General features: G+C 43.4%; 1 protein-coding gene across 1 annotated transcript in view; it reads right to left on the reverse strand.

Annotated features, from left to right (window-relative positions):
* The window catches only part of CACHD1 (cache domain containing 1), a 198,828-nt gene that overhangs the window by 38,877 nt on the left and 133,931 nt on the right, over positions 1-26,020 (reverse strand). The window contains exons 5-9 of the mRNA XM_040627205.1: positions 17,668-17,794; positions 14,642-14,786; positions 13,570-13,786; positions 7,257-7,406; positions 2,494-2,727 (exon numbers count right to left, since the gene is read on the reverse strand). Coding sequence (XP_040483139.1) covers positions 2,494-2,727; positions 7,257-7,406; positions 13,570-13,786; positions 14,642-14,786; positions 17,668-17,794 — 873 coding nt within the window. The remainder of the gene's footprint in view (positions 1-2,493; positions 2,728-7,256; positions 7,407-13,569; positions 13,787-14,641; positions 14,787-17,667; positions 17,795-26,020) is intronic.

Consider the following 26,020-nt stretch of genomic DNA (forward strand, 5'->3'; position numbering starts at 1 on the left):
GAAAAAAATTTTTTAACTATGTGAGGTGACGAATGTTAACCAAGCGCACTGTGGTGATTATTGCACAACATATACATGTATCAAATCATTATGTTGTATACCTAAAATGAATGCAATGTTTTATGTCAATTTTAAATCAATATCAGGAAATAAGAAAAGTTGTGCACTATTAGAATTTCAAAGGCATTCTTTAGGCAGTCAACAGAAGGTTTTAGAAATGTATTTTAAGGAGGTTTTTGCCCAGGTATCCCTGGACACATGGGTTATAAATGACGGAGCAGCTCTTGAGGGCTAGCACTGAGACAGAGGTCATAACCTGCATGCCATGCTCCCCTGGGCTTATGTCTAAGATTAAAGCCGTTTTCATAGAGCAGTGAAGTACAAAAGAAATACTCTGAGATCATATGCTCACTTAAGATTTCTTTGGCTATTTTGAGAACAAGCCTGAAAAAAGAAACACAATCTTACTTTTCAATTATCAACTCGGACAGAAGACTCTTCATTCCACTGTGGCAAATAAAGTATGCTAAGCTCTTGCTACACTTAATGAAATCCCTAAAACGCCCTCTCTACTGTAACCTATAGTACATAGATTTACTTGTTAAAAGAAGTATGTCCAGTCACCAATATTTTAATCTGTGGGGGTTCTGAATGAGAGCCACGTAAACATGGGATTCCCTAGACTCAGTATCCCCATGTTGTGGAGTTAGAGGAGATGCCACCCACTCGTTCTGGGGACTGAAAATACAAACATGAAAGGCACGCCCTAGAAGGGGAATGCGACAGACCGGTAAAGCAGTCCCTGAAATACACCACAGAGGATTCAGAAAAGAGGCCCTGAGGTCGACACTTTGGAAAGCATCAGCCAACAAGGAACCAAAGATTTGCCCACAATTTGATTGAAAGCCTTTGGGTAGCTCTTGGGGTGGTGGAGGTGAATTTCAGAAAAGGTCTTACTCTACCTGATATCACTAATGGTAACGGGATTTGACAGCATAAACCCCTGTGCTTGTACAGGACTCAGTTTCCACATCTGCCTTTATTCCTCTGACGTAGTAGTAACATGATTCATTGATCTGTCTTTTCTCTTATCAGACTTACATGCTTGTTGAGGGTAGGATGTGTGCCTTACCCATCATTGCCTGACACAAGCCTTGGCTGGCACTCAATACTGTGGGCTAGATGCATAAAAGGTCACTTGCATTTAAAGCTCGACATTTCCCTGTGAAAGGAAATAACCTTATCTAAAAGTGGGAGTTTCTATGCTATCCACATCTGTGGGCTCTGCCAGAATCAGGAAGGATAAAAAAACTGACGTGGAGCAGAGGCTACCATATTTCTTCCTTATGGAAAAAACCTAATTTTTTTTTTTTTTACCTAATTCTTAGAAAACATTTTTTTTAACCTAATTTTTAGAAAACACACTCTATAGGCCTATTACCTTTTATACATGAGTATTCTCTGGATATCTTTATTTGTGAGAGTTCCTAGTTTTGGGAACATAAAAATAGGATCTCATGAGGTGATGGCATCTGTCTGGCTAGTAATCAGCTTCCTCTTCCATCCTCTCTGAGAAGAAAGGGAAGCACGGTGGCGAAATGATAAACAAGAATATGAGAGGGACCAAAAAAGGCTGTACTTTTAGTGAGAATATATGTTGGCCAGCCATTATTCTAGATGCTTCCCCTATATTAGCGCATGTCATCTTCACAACTGCCTTGATGGAAATATTTTTCCCATTTTATAGACCAGGAAAGTTAATCACGTGAAGGTTAAACGCTTTACCCAACATCGTGTTATGAGTAACTTGTGATGTCAGGATGATGAAGAGGATGACAGTCATAATAAGAAGGAAAGGTAATAAACCAGTAAGAGCAGTAATTATTACTGGGAGGTATGCCAGGCACCGATAAGTCTTCTCATCCTAATAACCTGGAAGATATATTAGACGAAAGACATTCCTACATTTTGAACAGGTGACCAAGTGGGAATGAATGAATGAGATTAAATAAATTATCAAGGACAACAATTTAAGGGGTAGAGTGGGGCCTGAAAACCTCTCATGCCAAGCCTGTCTTGTCTGACCACAGCATGTTGCTTTACCTTTCAGGCTGAATCCTAAGCGTTTCTGAGATTTACCACCTGCTCTGCAAAGTCACTCTTTTGTTCCAATTCAACAACTTTTGGATATTGGGGAATCCTCAGTAAGCACCGCCCTCCCCCAATAAACAGACCCATTATGTTGACTAAGGGTAAGGCAATGTGGAAAAAACAGGGCTGGGGATTTCTGCTCTAAAGTACAGTGCTACCGGACTGCTGGCATAGGGCTGTGCCACCCTCTGACTAGAGACAGAGATGACTGCTACCCTTGCCTGTGCAGACCCTCTAATGCTCACAGGCAAGCATCAAACAACATTTAAAAGCTACTGTCTTGGTCGACTTAGGTCCATTTCTTTTCCCCTTTCTTTAGTAGAAAGTTTCCCCCAGACTCACCATCTCCCATCTCATCAGAGAAGGGAAGGCTAAAGACAGCCTCATCAATCATCCGGTTGGGAAGGTTGGTGTAGAACCTGCCGACTGTGGTCTCCAGGTTACTCAGCTGGTTCAGCACCATCATGCTCCCCTTAATCACAGGCAAGGCCGTCCGGTCCAGCACGCCATACTTCCCTGAGTTCTGTTCAGCCAGATCTCTCAGAAAAGCTAGCTCTTTCAAACCAGTCACCCCATCTACAATGGAAAGCCAAAGACACACAGTATAAATCAAAATGGTGCATCTCCATTCAATAACCTGGCCATTTAGATTTAATAAGGGCACAGATGCAGGCTTGCAATGGCAAAGGAGTCTTGCAGAGTCAACCGGGACCCGGGACACAGTTACCCATTTTTGCCGAGGAACAAAGCATGAGGCATAGTCTTTCCTCAAAAAGTCAAGAGGGCAAAGGGATTCTTCAAAAGGCAATGATGAAAACCACATGAGTAAAAATAAAAGAGCCCCATTTGGCAACGATATGTTCTCCCCTAAAAATTTAATTTTTCAGCATTTAATATTTGAAAGCAAAAGTAGTGATTAACAAGTCTGCATTTAAATTAGATGAAGTTGTAAGAGTTTTAAAAGATAGAGGTTTATCATTTCACTTCTTACCTCTTTGCCTATTAAACAATTGCCAAAGTCTCATGGAACTAAATGGAAGAATTCTGTATTGCATTTAGTGATGCCTCCAAACCCCGTGTCTTTAAGTTAATTACAAATGCTTTCATGATTGATACTGTTAGGACAGTACTGGATCTGATTTATTTAATGTGTATCTTCTATGTTTAGAGGGTTTTAAAAACTTCCTAAAAGATTTAGGCATACTGGGATGTATTGTTCTACAACATCTGTAATCTGTAGCAGAAAAATAAATTTAATAAACCTTTTTAAAAATTTTGGTTTGCTATTGTTGGAACACAGTCAGAAGGATTAGTAACTGATCCCACATGGGTGCCACTGTAAACAAATTCAAATGATTTCAGTCACTCCTGAGATTCTACCAATGAGTTTTAAATAGGCTTTGCCTCATGTTAACTATTTCGCCTTTAAACAAACAAACAAACAAACAAAAACTGAAGAGTTCATGGTTCACCTACTTCTTATGTGACTTTATCATTTCTAACTAAGGAGTGTGTATACTTCTCGCCTTGGAAGCCCATGTCTAAAGTCATGCAAGGATCTAATGGATTTAATTTCCTTCTTAACATACTGTATTTAGATAACTTGGATTTTGCTGCAGCAATGATGCTAAGAAGTTAGAACTAGGTTATTGTTCCCTTTCCTGGACAGAGTGGAGATAGGGGAGATGAGTGGTAGATTTTAGAGTGAAAAAGAAAAAAACTAAAAAAACAAAACACACACACACACACACACAAGGCATGATTGATCCTGGACTTATACCCTTGAGAAGCTCACAGAAGTGAATGATAAAAGGAGACAATTCAAGGCACTAAACACATTTCCTTTCTTTGTCATGTACTGTTTGACTCTCTCAAATGTAAAAGAAAAGTAACAAATGGGAACATCTAACTAGGCAAAGAAGACTAGCGTGGGATGGAAGGTTGTCAAAGATTGTGTATTTTACGTACTACACCAGGATACAAACAGCAAAGGTGACAGTGGAATGGTAGACGGGTAAGTATGGTAGATGGTTCTATCACCAATGTGGTCATCCTGGGACTACATTTCCCAGAACCCTTTGCCTCCATGTTTCTAGGTTAAAGGTGGCCAAAACTGAACTGCTACAGATGTGAGAGGTGAAACAGACACAGAGGGACCAGGATGTTCCATTTTGTCTTACCCTTCCCCAATCTGCATTTAGTTCCCTTTCTCACTGTTGGCTGGCATGCTCAACAAGGGCAAACCTAGGCTCATTCCCGATGTTTCAATGAGTCTACAGGGGTATAGCAGCCATGAAGAGCCAACAACCTCCCACAGACTTCTAAGCAGACCTCCTAAGGGGTCTTCAATGTTCTTAGCTTTCAGACATCCCCACAAGCTCCAACTCGTTCACCCATACAGAGCTGGTTACTAAATGCTGGGCTGTCAACTCCTCTTTCTGGATCTTTACTTTCTCAGTTTTCTCCTCAATTGTGTATTCTCTAATTCTGGTAATAAATTCATTACACCAAAATTCTCATAGTGGCTCTGCTTCCCTATCTGAGGCAGAGTAAGGGCATGTGTCAACCTTCATGAATGATGCTTTGAGACAGCATTTGGAGAGGGAAACCTGACAGTGAGGATCTTGTGTCTAGCTAGATTAAAGGGAGGAAAAAGAAGAGATATGGGTGGTTAGAGGGAAGTAACCAGAGGTTTTAGAAGACTGGAATCAGCAGCAGCACAGCAGGTGCAAAGATTCTCTAGTGGGAAGATTTAGGACCAGTGAAGAGCTGGGTGATAGTGAGGACGCTTCTTTAGTCAGCATCTGCCTGGGCAGACTTTCAAATCTAATGGAAAATAAGTGATCACTTCCTTTTATGTTTTCTTTCTGTCTCTCTCTCTTTTTTTTTTTTTTTTTGATTTATTCATTTGAGATAGAGAGATACAGAGAGAGAGAGAGAGAGAGAGAGCACGCATGGGCACGGGGAGAGGCAGAAGCACCCTTTTGTGTTTTCTTACCCCTGGGCTATTGCACTGAATTCATCAGCCTTGTCTATCTTTCTCATGAAGTCACAAGCTTCTTGAGGACAGGGACTTTGTATAGTACAGCTCCAAAACCTCAGTGCCCTATGTTACACTCTGTAGACTCAACAAACTTTATTTTCTTCCCTTCCTGAGTCAAAGAAGCTAAACCACTGGGGAAACGAGTAAATGACACCCAGAGATAAGAATGAAATGGTATGTGCCCCAGACAAAAACAGGCCATCCTTGCCCATCTCAGCTGTGCTCAGCCCTGTGCTCAATGCTCAGAACACAAAGAGAACTAAGACACGGTTCATGTCTGAGAAGCTCACACTCTTGTGTAAAGTGGAGGGAGGAGGAGGAGAGAAGAGCACATGAGCACAACATTCAGTGTCATGGATGACACATTTAACAGAAACAAGCACAGCACGCTGGGGGACAAGCAATACTGAAATACTGAACAGAATACTGAAACACTGAACACCGAACACTGGTCCTGAGCCAGAGTGCGCGAGGAGCACCTCCGCCTTTGAGGTGCACCGAGAAAGGAGATCACACAGATGTTAACTCCCTCCTTTGACCAGCTTTGAGGACAAGTTCTTGATTGGGTACTGTGTTAGGAAACTTTAACACATCTTATTTATTAGCACAGTAACTCCAGGTACATTTTATGATTTTCATTTTACAGATATAACTGAAGCCTTAAGAGATTAAGTAACTTGCCATAAGCCACACAGCTAAGAGATGGAGACTGGAACTCAACCTCTAGAACTCAACCTGAGTTCTTCCATGGAAAGTCCACAAAATATCTGGAAAAGAATCATGCTGACCCAAACACAGATTCCTGGACTCTGCCTAAGCAGATCTGAATAAAAATCCAATTGTACTGCCTGGGAGTCTGCATTTAAAAAATAATCTCCAAGTAATCCCTAGCACATTTAAATGAGAACCACTGTCCCTACAGCCACATGGTTCTGCATGGAAATCTGGAAGTAGATGGGACAAATAAAAGCCCAAAGGTGGGAAGAGCTCCTACTTTAAGACATGGCCTCTTTTTTTTTTTTTTAAAGATTTTATTTATTTATTCGACAGAGATAGAGACAGCCAGCGAGAGAGGGAACACAAGCTGGGGGAGTGAGAGAGGAAGAAGCAGGCTCCCAGCGGAGGAGCCTGATGTGGGGCTCGATCCCATAACGCCAGGATCACGCCCTGAGCCGAAGGCAGACGCTTAACCGCTGTGCCACCCAGGCGCCCCAAGACATGGCCTCTTAAAAACAAGAGAATGTGGTCACCCCGAACACTGAGGGTAAGGGGCCTGAAGGCGACGCTCTGGGGAAAGAGCCACATGCATTGACAGGTGAAGAGACAGGACATGGCAGAAAAGCTAGAGAACTGGGCCGTAGTCAGACAGGAGGACATGCTGGAGAGCAGAGGGAAAAAACCAAGTACTTACTTCCTCAGATTTGCCGATTTACTAAACCCTTCCACATACTGATTTAATAGCAACAAAATCAACCTTCAGGAGTACCTACAAAGTGACACACACTGTCCTGCGTGTTTACATCAGGGTTAATCTCTGCAACAGCCCTGGCACGTGGGTAATTCTTATCTCCATTACACGGTTAAGGACGCTGAGGTGGAGAAAGTAGCAGAAGAGGCTTTAGGTGGTGATTCTGCAGAGAAATGTGATATTCACTGGCTCGGGTATACAGAAGAATCTAGGTCAGTACTTTGGCTTCCTGAAGCTTAAATCAATGAGCTCAGTTAATAACCTCCATGCAGTATCAAAATCCAAGAATATGAAGGAGAACTGAAAAAAAAAATGGAGCAGTACAGAATCCTCTGCAAGACCACATCACTGGAGAAGGTTTAGAAATGAGCAGTTGGCTGGAGAGAGAGAGGAAGACAGAGTGACATCCTAACACATGCCCTGAATAGGAACGTTAGGAAGAGAAAGGCTTGGGCAGGAAGCTGCTTGGTGGCCTCTCTTCTTACACCCTTCTTCAAAGCGCACACTGTTAGGGTTCTTTTTTATTTTTTCTGAAAGCAGCATGCACTTAGAGAGAACTTTCATCTGAAAGAAAAATCTCGAAACACTACCTACCATTCATGAGGGCATAGGTGAGAATCATTACGGAGTTGTTTAGAAAGCTATTTTCTTCATTGATGACACGGAGAGTCGCCTTTTTATCTTCCTCCGAGGAGTCCTTTGATGTAATGCCAGCTGACAGGTAAATTATGACCATGTCCGTATCTAAACAAAAACATACAAATTGAACGTTACGTTGGATTCCGGCTAAAGGCAGCAGTTGCGTTTCCTTTTCATTTCCTTTGGACTTTCCCGCCTTGAGGACCTGCCTGGCCCAGCGTTCGGACTCCTTCCTATTTGATGCTGGGGCTTTCATCTCCCTGCCTCTGCGCCCCTTCTGTCCTGCCCTTTGTGGGCAACGAGGCCTCATTTACGCAGTGTCAGCTGAAGAGATGTTCCTAATAAATTTACCAGATAAAAGAAGGGGATTTCTTTTAGGCACTCGTGGTGTGGTAATTTAGCCATCCCGGATGAAGCGCTCTCTTGCCTCCCGAAACAGAAGATTTGGGACCTGATTTATCCTCTCCTCACTGACCGAGAGGCTTCACCAGAAGGGGGGGTGACTAGGCTTTAAAAAGGTGGTTCTTCCACGGGCTCTTAACACATGAAAGGTTATTGGTTCCTACACTAAGTAGCTCCAGAAACATTTTTGTTTTTAAAACTCATCAGTGTAGGGACGCCTGGGTGGCTCAGTCAGTTAAGTGTCTGCCTTCAGCTCAGGTCATGATCCCAGGGTCCTGGGATCAAGTCTCTTCTCGCTCTGCCTGCTGCTCCCTCTGCTTGTGCTCTGACAAATAAATAGAATATTTTTAAAAAATTAAAAAAAAAAAAAAAAAGCAACTCATCAGTGCAGAAGAACAGTAAAAACACAGACATGGGAGCCGGGTTGCCTGTGTTAAAATCCCAGCTCTGCTACTTTCAAGTTGTAGCCAAGTCTGGGTAATTTTAGGCAGATTTCTTAACCTCTCTACACCTATATTTTGTTGTCTACTAAATGGGGATAATGACAGTACTTACTCTGTAGGATTGCTGTGAGGACTAATTGGTTAATTTAAGTGAAGAGAGAATCCAAGGGTGATGGCAAGTAGAGAGTAAAAGAGAAAGAAGCCTCAACACACCCACCCACCCACCCACCCCTCATATTGGTCTGAAGCAGCACCTATGACTCGAGATTAACTACTTCCCATCCAGGGCTCATGAGCAGGGAGACCAAGAAGGTCATTTTAGCTCACTGCGAAGAACTTCCTTCAAGCGGATTTACTAGAAAATACGAGTAGTGCATTTCCTACCGCCAGAGATATGTAAGCAGAGGCTACTGTAACGGAGGGAGGGAAGTAAGCGAGCTGGACTTCGACACTGTCTTTCTAATCTGAGATTCTTCGGTTAACTACATATTTTTTAAAGATATCCTACATGGAAGTTTACCCCTCTACTGAGAACTAAATATTCATAGGTTACATGCTTCTTCCTTCAGGTCCTTATTGCTGTCATCGAGTTGAGGCTGCTTTATAGTTACCATGGTAGGCAACCTCCCGGTCGGTCCCCTGGTGAGTGTGAGCTGGATTTCATGACTTGCTTCTCGAGAACAGAATGCAGGAGAGGGAGTGGGGGGTTACGAAACAGATTCGGTTACACGAAGCCAGGGGCTTTCACTCTGTGCGTGCTCTCTCACTCTGCAGGAAGCCAGACAGTATGCTCTGAGCCACCCCCGTCAGAGGGCAGGCGCTGAGGCCCTCAGAATTGAGTTCCCCCAGCAACCAAGTGAGTGAACTTGGAAGCTGGTCCTTCCCAAGTTGAACTCTGAGAGAATATCAACTCTGGCTAACAACAGTCTGACTGTAACCTCATTAGGTTACCCTCTTAGCCAGAGGCACGCAACTATGCTATACCCAGATTCCAGACCTACAAACACTGAGACAATAAATGTTTAATGTTTTAAGCCACTGCGTGTTGGGAAATTTGTTACCCAGCAATAGGTGATGAATACAATTAGTTACCCTTTTAAAAAATATCCTAACAGTAATATGGATACGATGATTGAGTTTCCTTCGGTTTGTAAATTTCCATTTTAGACTTTGAAGCATCCTTTATAAAAACTGCGTGGTTAGTTTATGTTGTATCAATGTTGTGGACCACTGAACTGAGATTAATAAAACTGAATCAAAGAAATACAACATGAGTTGCTATCTCTTATTTACTACCATAATTTAACATACAAATAAGTTTTAAAGCCATTTGATGCTTGAATAATTTCCTAATACTAACTGTAAATTTAACTGCACTATTTATTCATCAGAAACTAAGTGAATGCTGATGCAAAAAAAAAAAATCCATAAGCTTAGAAATATCCATCTTAAACTGGAAGTCAATATTTTTCCAATGATGTAAATACTGTCCTGTAAATTATTCTGTTAGGATGCCAAACATCTCACTTAAGCTTCGGACTGCGAAAAAAACAAAAAACAAACAAACAAACAAACACTACTTGACTCCCTAGTCCAGGGAATAGATATACCACGAGGCTGATATGGAGTATGAGACAAACCATCCCCCATGGCAAAGGTACCGTGTATGTTAAATGCCTGGACACCCGTAAGACTGACCTGAAAGAGAGCCCTTTGAGTTTTCTTCCTCCTTCGCTTCAGGACACTAGATAAAATATGCTGTCATGGAGAGCTGGTGTTAAGGCACAGGCCCACATCTTGAAAGCCAGAGGGCTGGCAGTCCGCAGCCTCCCGTAGCAGCCAACCACTTTTTCTTCCCGTCCCAACAAGAAGTCACACATCCTGTAAGCATCCTCATCGTCTCTGCCCTGCCTGCCTCTCTCTGTGCCCTATCCTTTTTAGATTGCACATCTGCCAAATTTGGTGTGATTTATTATTATTTTTTTTACTTATTAGGATGTTTCCTCTCTAGTCATTCAGAGGAACTACACCTTGTGATTAGTAATGTTAGGGATGAGTAATGATTATAGGGGCTTGGGGCTGAGCGAAGACATAGCATGTAACAGGAAGCAAATGCAATAACTTCCATTTGATAAGTCCTTGTCTAAGACACTGGCATGTCTTGGGGTCAGTATCGGAGGGGAAAGAGCAACTGAAATTTGGGCTTTGCCCATGCCATTAGATCCCCACTCCTACTGAACTATCTTATTCCTTCTGTTCTAAAATGACTTACCCACCAAATCACCCCCAGAACAGGCAACTCAAATATGTCGATGGTATCAGTGATAGATCTATCATGGGACTGAAAAAGAGCCAGCGCTGGGTAAAACTGTTAGTCTCTTTAGAGCAAAGCAAATTTGTACAAAGCCACCATGATTTATGACATGTGGCTTTTGTTCATATGGCTACTAACCTGGGGCCGATACTTCACTTTCATGCCCAGGCTAATCCTTACAACAATCCTACAGGGTAGGTCTTACTCATTAGAATAAGAGCACCAGGTACACGGTAGATGCTAAATAATTATCTAGGGAGTGAACAGAAGTAAGGATGTAGAGTGCAGGCTCCTACGACGAGGGCATAGACCCCCCACTATACTGTAGCCAAGGCTAGCGTGGGCCTCAGCCATCTCGGCTTGAGGTCAACTCAGATGTCTGAGCTATCTTTTCTAGTTTAGCCAGAGCTAGAAGTCTTACAGGAAACTGAATATCATAACAACCATGGCTACTATTTATTTAATATTTATGATGGAATCCTGGATCTTATTATCACCCCCAGTTTGCAGAAGAGGAAATGAGGCCTGGAGAGATCAAATAATTTATACAAGTTCGCAAGTTTAGAAAAATTTCAGAGTAGGAATTTGAACCCACCTTGGTTAAAGTCCAAAACCCACATACTTAACCGCTATGCTAAACTGCTTGAGAGCACCTCAAACCTCTCCTTACTAAGCTGGACAATGCTAATTTCTGCTGTGTTTCCGTAGGCAATCTAATTTGAGTTTTTCTCTGGATTGCCAGAAGCTATAGTGAAAGGCCCATGAGCTACAATTTAGGAATATCTTACTTGGATTAAAAAGGACTCCTCTGAGCATTTAAAAAAACAGTGCCATCACAAGTTGTCCAAGTCTGTGATGGTCACTCTTCTTGCCATGTTTTTGTTTGCCAATGTTAAGAAAAACCAAAAACCCAGAGGAGAAATGCCTCCCATCAAAGCAGGCTTCTATAATGTGTAGCACAGGAAAGTCTGTAAGAAGAGGTTTAATGAGGTCTTAGTTTTAAAGCTGGAACAAATGTCAACATTTGAAAACCAAGGGGCTCACATAAAAATCCAGATTTCTGGCTTCTCTTAAAATAGAAGATCTGGCAATGCTGGGCAAGCCCTCCTACATGGCAATCACAGACTGCCCAGAACAACTGCCTCTCCGTGGAGTATGCACCCTCTAGTTGACCATGCTCCGCCAAACGATCCTCATTAACTTGCTTTGGGTTCCCTTGACTCACAATCACTGGCAGGTCACAGCCAGTCTAACATTTCTCTCCATTATTTGAATAGCATAATAAACAAAATTGGACTTAAACTCTAAAGGTAGGTTGATGACTGAGGAATCAAGTAGAAAAATCACTCCTGATGAGGAATGCTGACAGGTAAATGGCACTGACCAAGTAGCCAATCTGTCTTGAATACTCAGGAGGTCAGCCTTGTCCACTGGCCTTCTTGACTTGTGGACAACTTAACACTCAGCCATCCTGTAATATTGGTCTGTGGATAGCTGATGCTTGCCAAGGCTGGTAGGCAAAATTCTAAGATGACCCCAATGACCCGCACCCTTGTAGAAGATGTTCCTCTCGAGGGGGCCTGTAACTTGCTTCTAACCAACAGAATACGGCAAAGGGGATGGATATCACTCCTGTTATTGTGTCATGTGGACGGCAAAGATGGAGAGTTTTGCAGATATAATCGAGGTTTCTAATAAGTTAATCACAAGGGAGAGAAATCAGATTAACTCAAAAGGGAATGGGTCTGATCAGAACAAATGAGCCCTTCAAAAGAGGGTCCAAGCCTTCCCTGAAGTCAGGGGCTCAAAGAAGAGATACTCTCCTGCTGGCTTTGAAGAAGCAAGTGCATGTGAGTTTTACAGTTACAAGGAAATGAATTCTGCCAACAACTGAACTTGGAAGAGGACTCCAAACCTCAGAACAGACCACAGACCTGGGTGATGTCTAGACTGCAGCCTCATGCAACCCTAATTCCCTACCTAAAACCCAGGTAAGCTATGCCTGCACTCCTGACCCATGAAATGGTCTGCGTGGTAATCAATGTACATTGTTTTAAGCTGCTATTTAATTTGTGGTAATTTGTTATGTTCAAACACCAACAAATATACCATGCCATCATTAGTTGTAATAATTCTAGTAGCTTCCATCTTTTAAGGGCTCACCATGTGCCAGTCACTACGCTTTGCATTCATCAATGCTGTCTTAGTTTTAATGCAAACATACTGAAGAACTTGCAAATATATTTCCTAAGTTTCCCTCAATAGGATACATTCATTTAAAAAAAAAAAACCCTACAAATAGATATTCGAATATAAAAGGGAAAATGACATAGATTCCTTTCAGTAGTTTCAAAGCATGTGTCTTATTTAAAATATCCTTTCCTTCAGTTTAGCATGCATCCTAATTCCAGATTTTCTTTAATACATGAAAATTAAATTAGAGTGCCTTTGTACATTTGAAGGGCTGTGCTCGTCTAAATGACAGCTGGTTACAAGAAGGAAGGATCAAGGCAAGAATCCTGCAGCCTGTTTCTGTGTGCACATGCGCACCAACAGACTTCCCCTCTCAAGTCAATGAGGAGGCAAGGCCAACAATTAGCATTAAAAAGGATGCGGACATTCCCCCCGGGGAAATAAATGGGGCTATGTTCCTAATAAAGGGGCAGAAAGAAGATACTCTGGGAGTGAAGAAATCCTGCAGGCCAAGTATCTTTGATTGGAAAAGATGAGAAAAATCTAGTGAGACCCTAGTACTAGATGACCATGATGACATTACATGAAAATTTTATCCCAGGTCAATTTTATTTATTTTTTAAAAGATTTTATTTATTTATTTGACAGAGACAGCCAGCGAGAGAGGGAACACAAGCAGGGGGAGTGGGAGAGGAAGAAGCAGGCTCATAGCGGAGGAGCCCGATGTGGGGCTCGATCCCATAACGCCGGGATCACGCCCTGAGCCGAAGGCAGGCGCCTAACCGCTGTGCCACCCAGGCACCCCCCAGGTCAATTTTAACAAATCCCTCTAGACGCAGTTGTGTGACCGACTGCCGGGACTCCTCTCACTACCCTTTATCTATGGTTCAGAAGTCCTCTGAGAGAGTGTGCTTACTTGCTTGGAACTTTGTGTTATTGTTTGTGCTTCGAATCAGCTGAAATGCCTTTTGAAATCCCACCGCATGCTGGGTAGGACTGTCCAGAGACTTGACACTGCTAACAAAGGTGGACATTTTCCTTTTTGTCTCACTGGTGGCTGGAGACAGGAACGTCTTATAGCACTGGTCGAGCGAGCACGTCCTGACGGTGTCTGCCACAGTCAGCACAGAGATCTGGAGGAGAGAAAAGGAAACCTTGTTATCTTAACCTCTGAAGGCTTTTTTATATTCTTGAAGAGCCCAAAGACTGAGACGGCCCGCAGAACAGTTCCTGAGAGTTTAAAAATAAATGCCTGGAGGCATAACACTAGCAAATTTGAAAAGGATTAGTTCAGGATGGGAAAGGGGGAGGGACTCTAGAGTTTGTGTATTGTTCCCAGATGAAGTCAGCAGCATGGGGTTCATCTATAACACTAAGAATGACTATCTCATGCAGAGAAAAAGCTTAGCGAGTACTAACCATCCTGGTTTTCCAACTAGAGGTGGGGTGAGGGTAAAGGCACAGGGTGTGTGTGTTTTAAGCAACTATTTTAGTCAGTAAACCTTAGGAGTTGGAAAAGTCAAAATGACGAAGCAGAAAATGTCCACAGGCAATAGATTATCATTAGCTGTAAACACACCTGTCTCTGAGGTATCCTAGAGATTAGTAAACCTCGAGAAGCCTTCGCTTATCCGTCACCTCTCATAAATCTTGAGATGAAGTTCAGCCATCCACCAGCCTCCAGCCCTTGTCCTTCTCCTTCTCAGCGTAACTTCCAGTGTGAAAGTCACAGCTAATTGGAAGTCTTGACGGGAGCCATGAAGGAAGTACAAGACTTGGCTTGGTGGGGGTGGTTTTTAAAAGAGATTTGGAGCCAGAGTCGGCAGCTGCGTCTCCTCAAACACTAGAATAAAAACGAAACCACTCTCCTTTCCCCAAAGTCATTTTAAATATGGATTTAAAACAATGTACCATAAAATACAAGGTACTTTACAAAAGACATTCAAGGAAGAGCCAATGCCACGTGGGTCACAGGGGATACTGGTCACCTTGTCATGCTCGTCGATGGCACTGAGGATGACCCTGGCAGCGTCCTTGGCGATCTGAAGCTGGGTGTCCGTGACAGAGGCCCCGTGGTCCAGGATCACTACTATGTGCTTGGACTGCGGCCGGACCGTGGAGACGTAGATAGGTCTAGAAAGGGGGAGAAGCTCTCTGGGGTCAGTCCTGCTTTAGGTCAAAGGACCTCAACCCAATGCAGCTGTGAATACCACAGACCTGAAGGCATTTGGTGGCTATGTCTTTTTCCAGGGATGGCAGAAGGATGGAGAGATCAGCTGGCAAGGAGAAAGGGTACCGGCAAAGTGAAAACACAACCTTGAGACAACAGCATGTGTCTGTAGAACAGGGATTGGTACCTCAGTCTTCGAAAGATTATAGCAACTGGGAGGAGGTTAGAAGAAGCCAATCCTTTAGGAGGCACCTGGCTGGCTCAGTTGGTGGAGCATGTGACTCCTGATCTTGGGGTTGTGGGTTTGAGCCCCACATTGGCTACAGAGGTTACTTATAAAATAAAATCTTAAAAAAAAAAAAAAAGCAGCAAATTCTTTGGGAGCCTGGCCTTTTTGGCACACTTGAAAGCCAATGCTCGCGGCGGTGTGCGGTGATGCCACTCAAGGTTACCCAATATCCAGCTATAGAAAATGGAACTGGTGGCCTCTCAGGCTGCAGAGACGGCATACGAGGGAGAGGAAGGTCTACTTGCCAGTGCTGGGTCTGCAGCCGTACAGAGTGAGGCTTTGCTAAAACGGAGGCGGTCTGTAATCTGTGAGCATGCTGAGCAGCTTTGAATAGCAGGTTTGGTTTCTCTCTCCCCAGACAAAGGCTACTGCTTAAGAGGGCCCTTTCCTTTCTGTACTGAGGCAATTCACACAGGTCAGCCACCAAAAGGCCCCTTATCGGAGCATTTAAAACCATGCCATCAAATTTGTCCAAGCCTGTGATAGCCACTCTTCTTGCCAGGTTTTTGTTTGCCAACATTCAGAAAAAGGGGTGGAGGGAGGGTGGGGAAGGTCCAAAGGAGAAATGCCTCCCATGAAAAGGGGCCTTCTGCTCATGTGCCGAACAGGAAGGTTTGTGAGAAGGGGTTTAATGAGGTTTCTCTTCACAGTTTTAAAGCTGGAACAAATTAGGGGAAGCTTAAGAAAGCAAATCAGCCTCAAGAGAATTCTCTCCTTTACTGACACCCCTAAAACACTAGATTTTTCTATGAAAAGTTAGATGCCAGTTGACTCAAAAAAGCCTGGGCACGAATTAAGGAATTAAAGTACAACCCCCCCCCCCCCCCCCCCCCCGCAAATAAAACAAAACCCAAAAACAAAACAAAAAAACCAAACTCTCGAAATCTGGCCAAGTTTATACTTTTGTTCTCAAGCCAATAGTCCTACATTGACACTGAAGTTCCACTGTATTTTCACCAGTCAATACCATTAAGACAGCAGGGAAATGTAATAAAAAGAATCCAGGAGAGACGGTTACAGAAATGAAAGACAGAATGGAAAAGAATGAAATCTGACTATCCCAACACTGACAACCATGTCAAATATTGAACTTTTTAGGTCCTCCAGGCAAAGTGAATTAAAAAAAAAAAAAAAAGGCATATCTCCTTTCCAACTCAACCCACATCAATGGAAAGAAGAATACATGTCTCACACTGCCATAGTAAATTGTTAAGCTGTTACAGAGGAATGCAAAAATAGTAACATGAAATGTATAGTCTGTGAGCCGGTCCCCACAGCATGATTGGTATCCACCATTTCCTTTCTCACGTGCTCTGAAAACCCATTCTACACTTCAAAAGATGTGGAGAACTTGTAAAAAGGCCTCTGAGGAAAGCAGTTAGGGTAAGCAAAGAGATGGAAACAGCAGTGTAGGAGGGGAGGGACCTGGATTACTTAGCCAAGGGAAGATAGAGTTGAGGGTTGGTTTAATGTAGATTCAGGGTGGGTATGCACGAAACCTTCCAAGTGTAGCTGAGTATTGATTTGTGACAAGGTCCTCCTTGTCCTTTTGGACTTTCCCTTATAGATCATTCATTAATAGCAGCATGCCATCCAAACTATCTTCTTAGAAGTAAATGCAAATTAGATGATTCACGGTGTCTTTGGCCTCTCCCGAGATAAGCCAGACCAGACCCAAGATCATGGCTTCTGGTCCAGTTTCTAAGACACAAGTCTTCACCAGGATGTCTAGGGAGGGAACTGAAGAAATCATACCAACGACACAAAGGTCTTTCTAGGAAAGGCACAGAAGTAGTATTCTCCTTGGGGAAAATTTTAGACACAATTTAAAATAACGATAAAGAGAGGCTAAAGCGATGGTTACTCTGGACTCTAAAAAATGGCATGAAAACTGAACACCCTGCACTGGCTCCAGATTTTCTGGCATCAAACATCTGACACTGCAAAGGGAAACTGTAGGGATTCAAAAGGGAAGTATCTTTGCCTAAGGGGTTCTGTAAATTGATGAGTCTTGTCATACAAATTAGCTCACCATTACTGCCCTTCTGGCTAAGCGGTACAAACTCCAGTCAGTGAGAAGAGCGGGATGTTAACCATCTTCGAACCAATGTGTTCTGGGCAACCTTAAAACTTCTAGTAGCTGAGAATGCACGTATTCAAAAAAAAAAAAATGGCCAAGCGCGTAATCACAGAAAGGTAAGCTGGGAATCACAAAGCCCACTCTGAGAGATGCTACGAGTCTTTTAGGGTTGCACTTAGGAGAAGGTATTATCATTCCCGTCTCACCAAAGATGCCTGAAGCTCAAAACCACTGGGGTGCCTTCGACAATTTAATTTCTTTAGTAAGTACCTTGTTAGATAGAGAAAAACTCTGGGCTTTATCATTTGCCCTTCTTAGCAATTCCGTATCCATGCATGCTCGATGGTGAAATCGTTCCTGAGTAAGTTTGTGAAACCCCAGCTTGGAGGCAGAGTCATGTGTGTAAATGAGGAGTCTGTTTCATACAGATCACTCTTCAGCAGTAATTAAAACTTTAGCAAGCAAGTCAACGTACCTACTACGGTGCTCATAGCTGCCCTTACACCGGAACTTGTGTGCTGGGAAAACGGTGAAAATCCCTTCTTCCGAGCTGAAATACTGCCACTTAATTCCAGGGTTGGATTTCAGGTTGTCTGCAAGAACTGGAGGAGTGGGGAAAAGGAAATATAACCACCAAACCCACAGGTGCAGGCAGGCACAGCTCCTTAGGCATCTGTTTTGCATAAGCTGCTTGTAGTATGAAGAAATCCCACTAGGTCTTAGGCTGTAAATTTTCCACTGTCCCTTAAAAATACCCATGAATAGAAAAATGTAATGAATGTTTTAGTCAAGGGAAGCTATTACTCTTAACATTGTATGGTGACACTATATGTCCTGGATTATTTTTTCCAGCATGAATGATTCGTTTGCTCTCGTCTCTCCCCTCAGGAGGCTGGTTCCTGTTGGACCAGTTTGTACTTGCTGGCTCGGGGTATATTCTCTAATTGTGGAAAACAGTGACGTTAAGAGGCGGGTCTCCAAGAGGGACTAGACCTGTGACCTTGACCTTGCTCACACCACAGTGAGGAAATTAGCATGGATGGTACTTGAAAGGTCAGAACCACCATCATTCAGCAAGAGCTCATGGAATGATTCCAATGTGCCAGCAGTGGGACACGCGTGGGCTTTCCTTCATGGTTGCTCATTTAACCCATAAAACAACCGCAGGACGTAGGTGGTATTATTGTTCCCTACTTTGGAGTTTAGAAAATACGCTTGGAGAGCTTAAGTGACTTGTCTAAGGCTTCATCGGTAAATGACCAAATTGGGATTCAGGCCTGGCTGTCCTGGCTGCTGGATTCTTACCATCATGCACTATTGCCTCCCTTCCTATGTACACTGTGTATCTGCCCCTGAGCTGCAGCGGGAGGGGCTGCCGCCTTCTTGGGGGCAATCCTGTCCCCAAATCTCCACGAAGTCTTTCTTACCCTCTCCCACAAGCAGAGTTCTCTCCCTTCTCTGATGCCCTTCTACTCTGTTCCCCCACCGAATCCATTATGAACTATACACTTACTATGTGTCGTGTCCTGCTTTACATGCTGCAAGAAATACATAGCTGAGCAAAAGACAAGCCTTATTGTAATAACGGATATACCAGAAGACTTCCATAGTGAGAAATGGGACGGAAAGCAATTCAGGGGGAGGAGGGGTCTGAGCAAAGGCAAAAGGCATATGTGAGGTGCATTTGGTAAGAATGTACATAAAGCTCTGAACGCCACGTGGCCATCCCTGAGTCTGGCTCGGTGGTCGGCAAATGTCTGCCAGTGTTGCCAAGTAAAGAACTCTGGCTTTGCCGACCACGCAGGCCCTGCCGAGACCCACCCAACTCTGCTGCTGTCATGTGAAAGCAGCCCCAGACATCCCACGCGTGCGGGTGTGCCAATGACAGCTTATTTACAAACATCAGTGGCAAGTTGGATTTGGTCAGTGGGCCTTAAAACTTGAGCGTTCGAACTCTGAACACACTGTGAAATGCACTGCACGGGGTACTTAAAGCATGTCCACCGCCTCCTGCCTCAAGCAATTACCCTGCCAAACACACACGGAGAAAGGGTAGCGGATTTTAGCCTTGCAAAAATTGCAGGAGTAACAAAGTATGACCCCCAAGTTACAGACGAAGAACCCGGCTCAGACTTTTCTGGCCTCCCTGAGGTTTCACAGTGGACGGGAAGGCAGTCAAGCGTGTGTGACCACAACACCGGTCCCCGCTCCACTCTGCCAGGGAACCTTATCAAGGTCAACACCTGGACCTGGGCGACCACACTTTCTCCTGAGACCTATGGCTGATGTGATTTGCACGTCAACATGGAGGCGGCTTTTTCTCTGGGGGTCCGAAGCCTTAACCTTGATCTCATGTTAGCATGTTCTTCAGGCAGCCCTGCCAAGCCCGCAATAAAAAGGCAAACACTGCCTTTGGAAGTAAAGCTCAATGACCTCATTTAAAAGTAACATCTGTAACAATAAACAGGCTACAGTGAGACTATTAAAAGGGGAGCCAATGAGAGCAAGAATGTTTTAAAAATAAATCAGAATTCATACACTGCATGATACATTTAGTCTAACCACAAAGGATCATTTTGGTTCCTTATAATCATTCCAGCACGAGAGCATAAGTGTCAGGCAAGGTTCCTCAAACCCTCCTGCTGAGAACTCCTTTGGCATCTGATTAAATTTCATCCATTATTCGGTACTAGCAGAAGATGACGGATATGATGGTAATGAGGACCCCAGGGCCCAGAAGCAATCTATCATTGTGGTGTGCACCCCAAGCGGGCCCCTCTCTGACCTAGATGTGGAGGTGAAGGAGAGCCCGACTTTCCACACAGGCACAAGCAACCTAGAGGCGGCTTCCCCCATTCCTGAGTCAGTGAGGTGTTCGGGCCACTGGATAACTTGGGCTGGGGTCCTGCACGCTCACTCTTTCCTCAGTAATGCTGGACGCTGTCCAGGAAAAGGCTGGGCACACGTCCAACCTGTTGGCCCATGACGCACAGTGTTAGGCTTTAAGCTATCAACGTGTAGGGCCTGTATTTGTCTCAACTACTCTGCACGCCTACCTCAGACAGATACATGTGAAGATGGCAATACATGGTTTCTTCCTCATTGGAGCTCATCCCCAAGATGGAAGCCACCACACCCTCTGAAATCTTCCAGCATCTTACTTCTCACACCTTTTAGTTAGTGTTACTGCTGTTCTGGGCAACTTTTCACTCTTCCATCTCTAGATTCGGAGACCCTTGAGTGTGAGATCTGGGTCTGTGCCCTGGGCAGAGTGCTCAGTTCTCTTCAGGTCAAGGCGCAGGCTCCGTGAGAGCTGCAGGGTTAATGTCTATAGCACACGGGCTCGGAGGGTCTGTGCAGAAGTCCTCTTTCTCAACCATTTATGATACTTTAATAGATTATAAAATCTTACTCTCTTCTAATGCCAAATCCAATTAAAAATAAATATGGTGACTCAATATAGAGCAATGATTTTTTTTTTTTTAATTTGTCAGAGAAAGAGAGAGAGGGAGCGAGCACACAAGCAGGGGGAGCGGCAGGCAGAGGGAGAAGCACGGTCCCCACTGAGCAGGGAGACCAATGCTGGCTCCACCCCAGGACCCTGGGATCATGACCTGAGCCAAAGGCAGACCCTTAACTGACTGAGCCACCCAGGTGTCCCGAGAGCAATGACAATTCTAAACAGATTTTAAAATGATCGGCACTCTGTTCTCCCAGCACCACTGCCAATACAATAGGTACATAAATAGGTAAATGGAGAGAGAAAAAGCCTGCTTGTCTGATGGTTTCAGTGGACAATACATGTCAAAAACATATCAATTGTATATGTTACACGTGTGAAGTTTATGCATATCAGTTATGCCTCAATAAGGCTGAATTGAAAGAACAGTGAAAAGTTACTGAGCACCACCATATAAATTAGTTTTATACATGGTGTGTGTTTTTCATAATTACTTTATGAGTTTGTTATTATACCCACTTTATAGATGCAGAACTCACTTGCTCAAGGCCCAAGTCATGATTTGATCGAGGCGTGTCTGCCTCCAAAACCCGTGCTCTTTCCAGAACACTACAGTGCCTCCACAAAGTCACTAAATACATGTTGAATGAATTAGCAATCAATAGATAAAGAGCACACCAAGTATTTCTTAAGAGGCAGAATAAATATATAAATATGTTGGTCTCTTTCAAGCAAAATAATCAGTTGCATTAGTTTGTAAAGACACAATGTAAAGAAAGGCAATTAAGAGGACACTTGACAGAAAGAAAGGCTATCACAACTGAAATAAGACACAGGCTAAAGCGAGCGTTTAATCTTGCGAGAAAAAGATGCGTGGCTGAACTGCTAAAACAGGTACCCACCAGCTGAGTAGTCCAATGTCATGGGGCTCGCCATTGACCCCACAAGCTGGCTTAACTGGAAAATGGCACAGACACTATAGCTCAGAAGGCAGAGTCAAGTTAATTACAGCAGTCATGACTCTGAGTGACATCGAACCATAAATAGCATATTTTACATAAGTTTTTATGTGACTGCGACACTATATAGCTGAGACCTCTTAATTATTCTGTAGGTGTTTAACAGATTGGGGAGGTAGTTCACTGTCAATGTGAATAAACAAAAGAAAGCCAGTTGGACACAGGCCCGATGCTGTTCTGCACTTTCTATTTAATTCGGGTTGGCACTTCGGCGCTAGAAGGAAGACCCTGATAAATCAGAATGGGCTGGGAACAGGAAGCCATAGGTTGGGGTCTCATCTCTAAGACTGGCAAGTGCTCTGACCTTAAATGTACTCATTACACAGCATCCAAAGGCATCTAAAATGGAAACCAAATCCTGTCATTGCTTTGCTCAGAACCTTTCCAAGGTTTCCCACTGCACCACAGCTGGCATTAAATCCAGACTCGATAAGGCCCGGCACCACCGGGCCCCTTTCTTCTCTCCAACCTCACTTTTACCCTCTTTACCCCACTACGCTGTACGTCAAGGGCTACTTCTTTCAGTGCCAAGCTCTCCCATACAAGGTGATCCTTAGACCTGAAATAACTCTTTTCAACTTCTCAGACAGACCTTTCCTGACCACTCCTGATTATTATCCTAATAGCACCCAGTATTTTCCTTCATAGCAAAAACTGGTAATGGTCAGTGTATTGATTTTTGCGGCTAGATTTCATGTCTCTCGTGCAGCTTGCTGCAAGCTCCATGAGGGTGGGAGCCAAACCCAGAGCCAAATTCACCATGTTGCCAAAGCCTGGTGCGTGCCTGGTTTTGAGGAGGCACTGAGTCAGTAACTGCTAGAGGGCCAAGGCTCTTCACCTCTGTCCCCCATGAGATTTCGCCATTTCCTCAACTCTCATCTCCGAAGAATGGATTTGGACAAGGTATTTCTAAAGACCCTTTAGAAACCAAAGATAAATTAAAAGGGTAAAGAATGAAGTCAATAGGAAGGAAGGAAGCACAAAGATTTGCAACTAGAAAGAGCACATTACTAACTGGCTTTGATCAAGTTTATGCAAAAAAGGGGGGGAAAAGCAGGAGTATTCTTACTTCCTAGGAACTTAGAATAACAGTAGGTCAGCACTAAGAGATTATTCTTATTGACCCAAGACTAAACAAAATGTACAAACGGTACCAAGAAATGTTTAGACAGAATGACAGAAGACTTCATATTGGCTTTTAACAAAGGAGGAGGTACCTTGATCGTTCCTTGTATCTTTAAAGGCAAGCTCTGTTCCTCCTGGTCTCCTTCTGTGAGCCTTCAAAAAAATTACTATTTTTCTCTTACAGTTCCTATGCTAATTCTAACAAAGACAGACAACTTCACAATACCTATTGGCTTATTTTTCTTCAGCCACACACACCCATTGTAGTCGGAAAAGCAGGCTTAAAAATGTGCCTTCCAGGGCTGCCCAGCTGGCTCAGTTGGTAGAGTATGCAACTCCTGATCTTGGGGGCCATGACTTTGAGCCCCATGTTGGGGGTAGAGTTTACTTAAAAAAATGTGCCTTCCCCCTTTTCAGGCATTCTTTATTTCCCATTTATTTGAGTCTCAAGATTCACCTGCATAGGGTAGTATACTGTCTGTGGGAAATTCTAACATATGCGCCCAGATCCTCTGGCCCCCAAGTATTTCCCTTCCAATTTCACCAGCTACACCTGACCAGTTCTTAGATCATCAGCCCCTCTAGTCAAAACAAAACCATGTCCCCAAACTCCTTGCTTAAACCATCAGGGTGATGAGAAAGGGATGGATTACAAACTGCTTGTAGTTGGGCTGTGACTTTGGTTTTTTCTGACAGTATTATCCACCGAAAGCAGAAACACAAAGAAGATGCTCTGTAGTAGAAAGCTTGTTGCCTCCCACCTCAAGGAACTCTGGCCTTTCTGATGCCCTGCCCAACACCACTCAGCGAAACAGACAAAGCTCTCTACCTCCCACAGCTTGCCAAATATAAAATACAAGAGCTGTCCTAAAAACACAGAATGGCAGGCAGGCAGGCAGACACACACACACACACACACACACACACACACACTCCCCCAAAAGATCAGAAATTGCACAGCACCTCTCAGGAACATTCTGTGCAACAGCAATCATTTGGGAGGGGAATAAACATTTTGAGGACTCCAAACAAAATTTCTGGCATTATATTCTATATCGCGCCTTCTAAGTTCTACTCCTAGCTCACACCCAGAGCGTCATTTTGCCACACATTCTGAAGGAGCTGTATTTCATGGACCCTCAGGTACTGTTTATACTTTTCAGTAGTGGTATGCATATTGAGTATCTGACCATGTACAGGTACTTTGCTACATCTTTTATATATATTATCTCAGTTAATTTTTTTAAACAACCTTTTGCGGTAGGTTTTATTATTGAGGAACCCGAGCATAGAGAGGTTAATTTTCCCAAGTGTATGATGGCTAAGCAAGAGCCAAAATAGGTGGAACTTTACCAAAGAGATATTATTCCCATCTTATAACTAAGTTTCTTCTGACTCAGGAAGGGAAAAGTGACCTTAGCTCCGACCCTTGAATGGGATCGAGACCATGTAGCCCAGTAATTCTTCTACCGTAATAACCATGCTAGCTTAAAGTCCATTGTTGAACTTAGATTAACAACAGCTGACCCAGCTAATCCCACTGTATTTATTTCAGTCTAATACTGAGGAGAGAACATCCTTACATCTTAGGTTCTGCTCCAAGCTCGCGGCTCTTTATGTCCATTCTAGGTTATCTACATAATGCAAAAATAACCATTCCATTATGTCCTTGATTCCGTTAAGACAGCCTGGTCACGGGCTCAGAGAATTCAGGATAAACTTCTAGGGCAATCCAAAATGAGTACAGGATCTACTACTCTATCCTCTTCCTTTTAATAGACTGCTTGCAGAGGACCCAAAGTTCCAGGTGATCTCCATACATTCATGGAAGGGGTAAGAGAAATTTAACAGAGTTCTCAAAGCCTGGCTGACTATCACAATCAGGTTTTGAAACCTATAGATTTCCAAGCTTTACCAAGCCAATATTCTGAGTCACCAAGTCTGAGTTGGGGGTCAAAGAATAAGTATTTTTTGACAAAGCCCTCCAGAAGACTCTGATGATCAGCCACATTTGGGACAACTGGCCAAAGACATTTAACTCCATTGCCCCATCTGTTTCCTTAGTTTTACTTTCTTCTTAGACTGTTTCTCTATCTTCAGCATATAATCATTTTCAAGTTTCCCTAACTTAAAAAATGATTAGCAATAACAATAAAACTCTTCCTTTACCCTATCTCTTCCCTAAATAATCAGGGACCTTTCCCCTTTTTCTCAGCCAAGTAAGTTGGAAGAGTGGTCTACACTGATCCTCCACTTCTTGTCCTCTCATTATCCATCCTCTAGCCATTTTGCCTATGCCACGGCCACCTCACTCTAATCCCACTTTTGGATTACATTTAATAGTCTACCCTGGTTTTCTCCTTCTTCCAGGCCAACTATACTTCCATCCATTTTCCACAAAGCTCTCTTGCTCACGCTGCTTAAAGTCTCTCAGTTGGTTGACTTCAAGCTAAAACACAAATCAAAACAAAAACCGAACCAAAATCAAACTCCTCAGGGTCATATACAAGTAGTTAAAATCTGGCTTAATGCTCCCTTCATTTCCTGTTACTTACTGCCCTCTTCCACAATGATCCCGGATTGTGCTGGCTGCACTTTCACAGATTTCTAACTGGGAAATATACTTACCTCAGGCACATCACCTGGATAATTCCCATTGTCTTTTAAGACGCAGCTCAACCTCACAATCTGGGTCAAGTACCCCCACTTACCTTTATCATTACAGCACTCAGCACTGGATGGTAACAGTAGTTGTCTGTTGATTTTCTCCTTCCCTTCACTTCCCTCAATACATATATACATATAGGTTGTGAGTTCTGAGGGTAGAACTTCTGTCTTATCTTGGTGTCTGCCACTGTTATATAGAGGTTATCTGAGAGAAGCTCTTTATGAGAAAGTACAAGGAAGGAGTCATGGTTGGTTGGGTCTCAAACTTCGGTAACGTGTTAAACGAAGCTGCTGTTAACGGACATATAGAACATGGGTGGGGGAGGTGGTTTGGGTTGGAAGTGTCGAAGATTATGGGTTTGATCTGAGACGTAAAGGGTTTGAAGTAACAGCAGGCAGAATACAGGGATGGAGACATCTCTCTGTCCTAAGCAGTCTATAGTAGGGGAGGCCCAGTGGACTAGGAGTTAGGACATACTGTTTAGTCATCTCAATACCAACAATTTGTCATCCGACTTTAGGTAGATCAGTTAACTTCTCTGGACCTGTTTCTCATC

Source organism: Ursus maritimus, unplaced genomic scaffold (genome assembly GCF_017311325.1).
Source record: "Ursus maritimus isolate PB19 unplaced genomic scaffold, ASM1731132v1 scaffold_12, whole genome shotgun sequence".
NCBI classification, from domain to species: domain Eukaryota; kingdom Metazoa; phylum Chordata; class Mammalia; order Carnivora; family Ursidae; genus Ursus; species Ursus maritimus.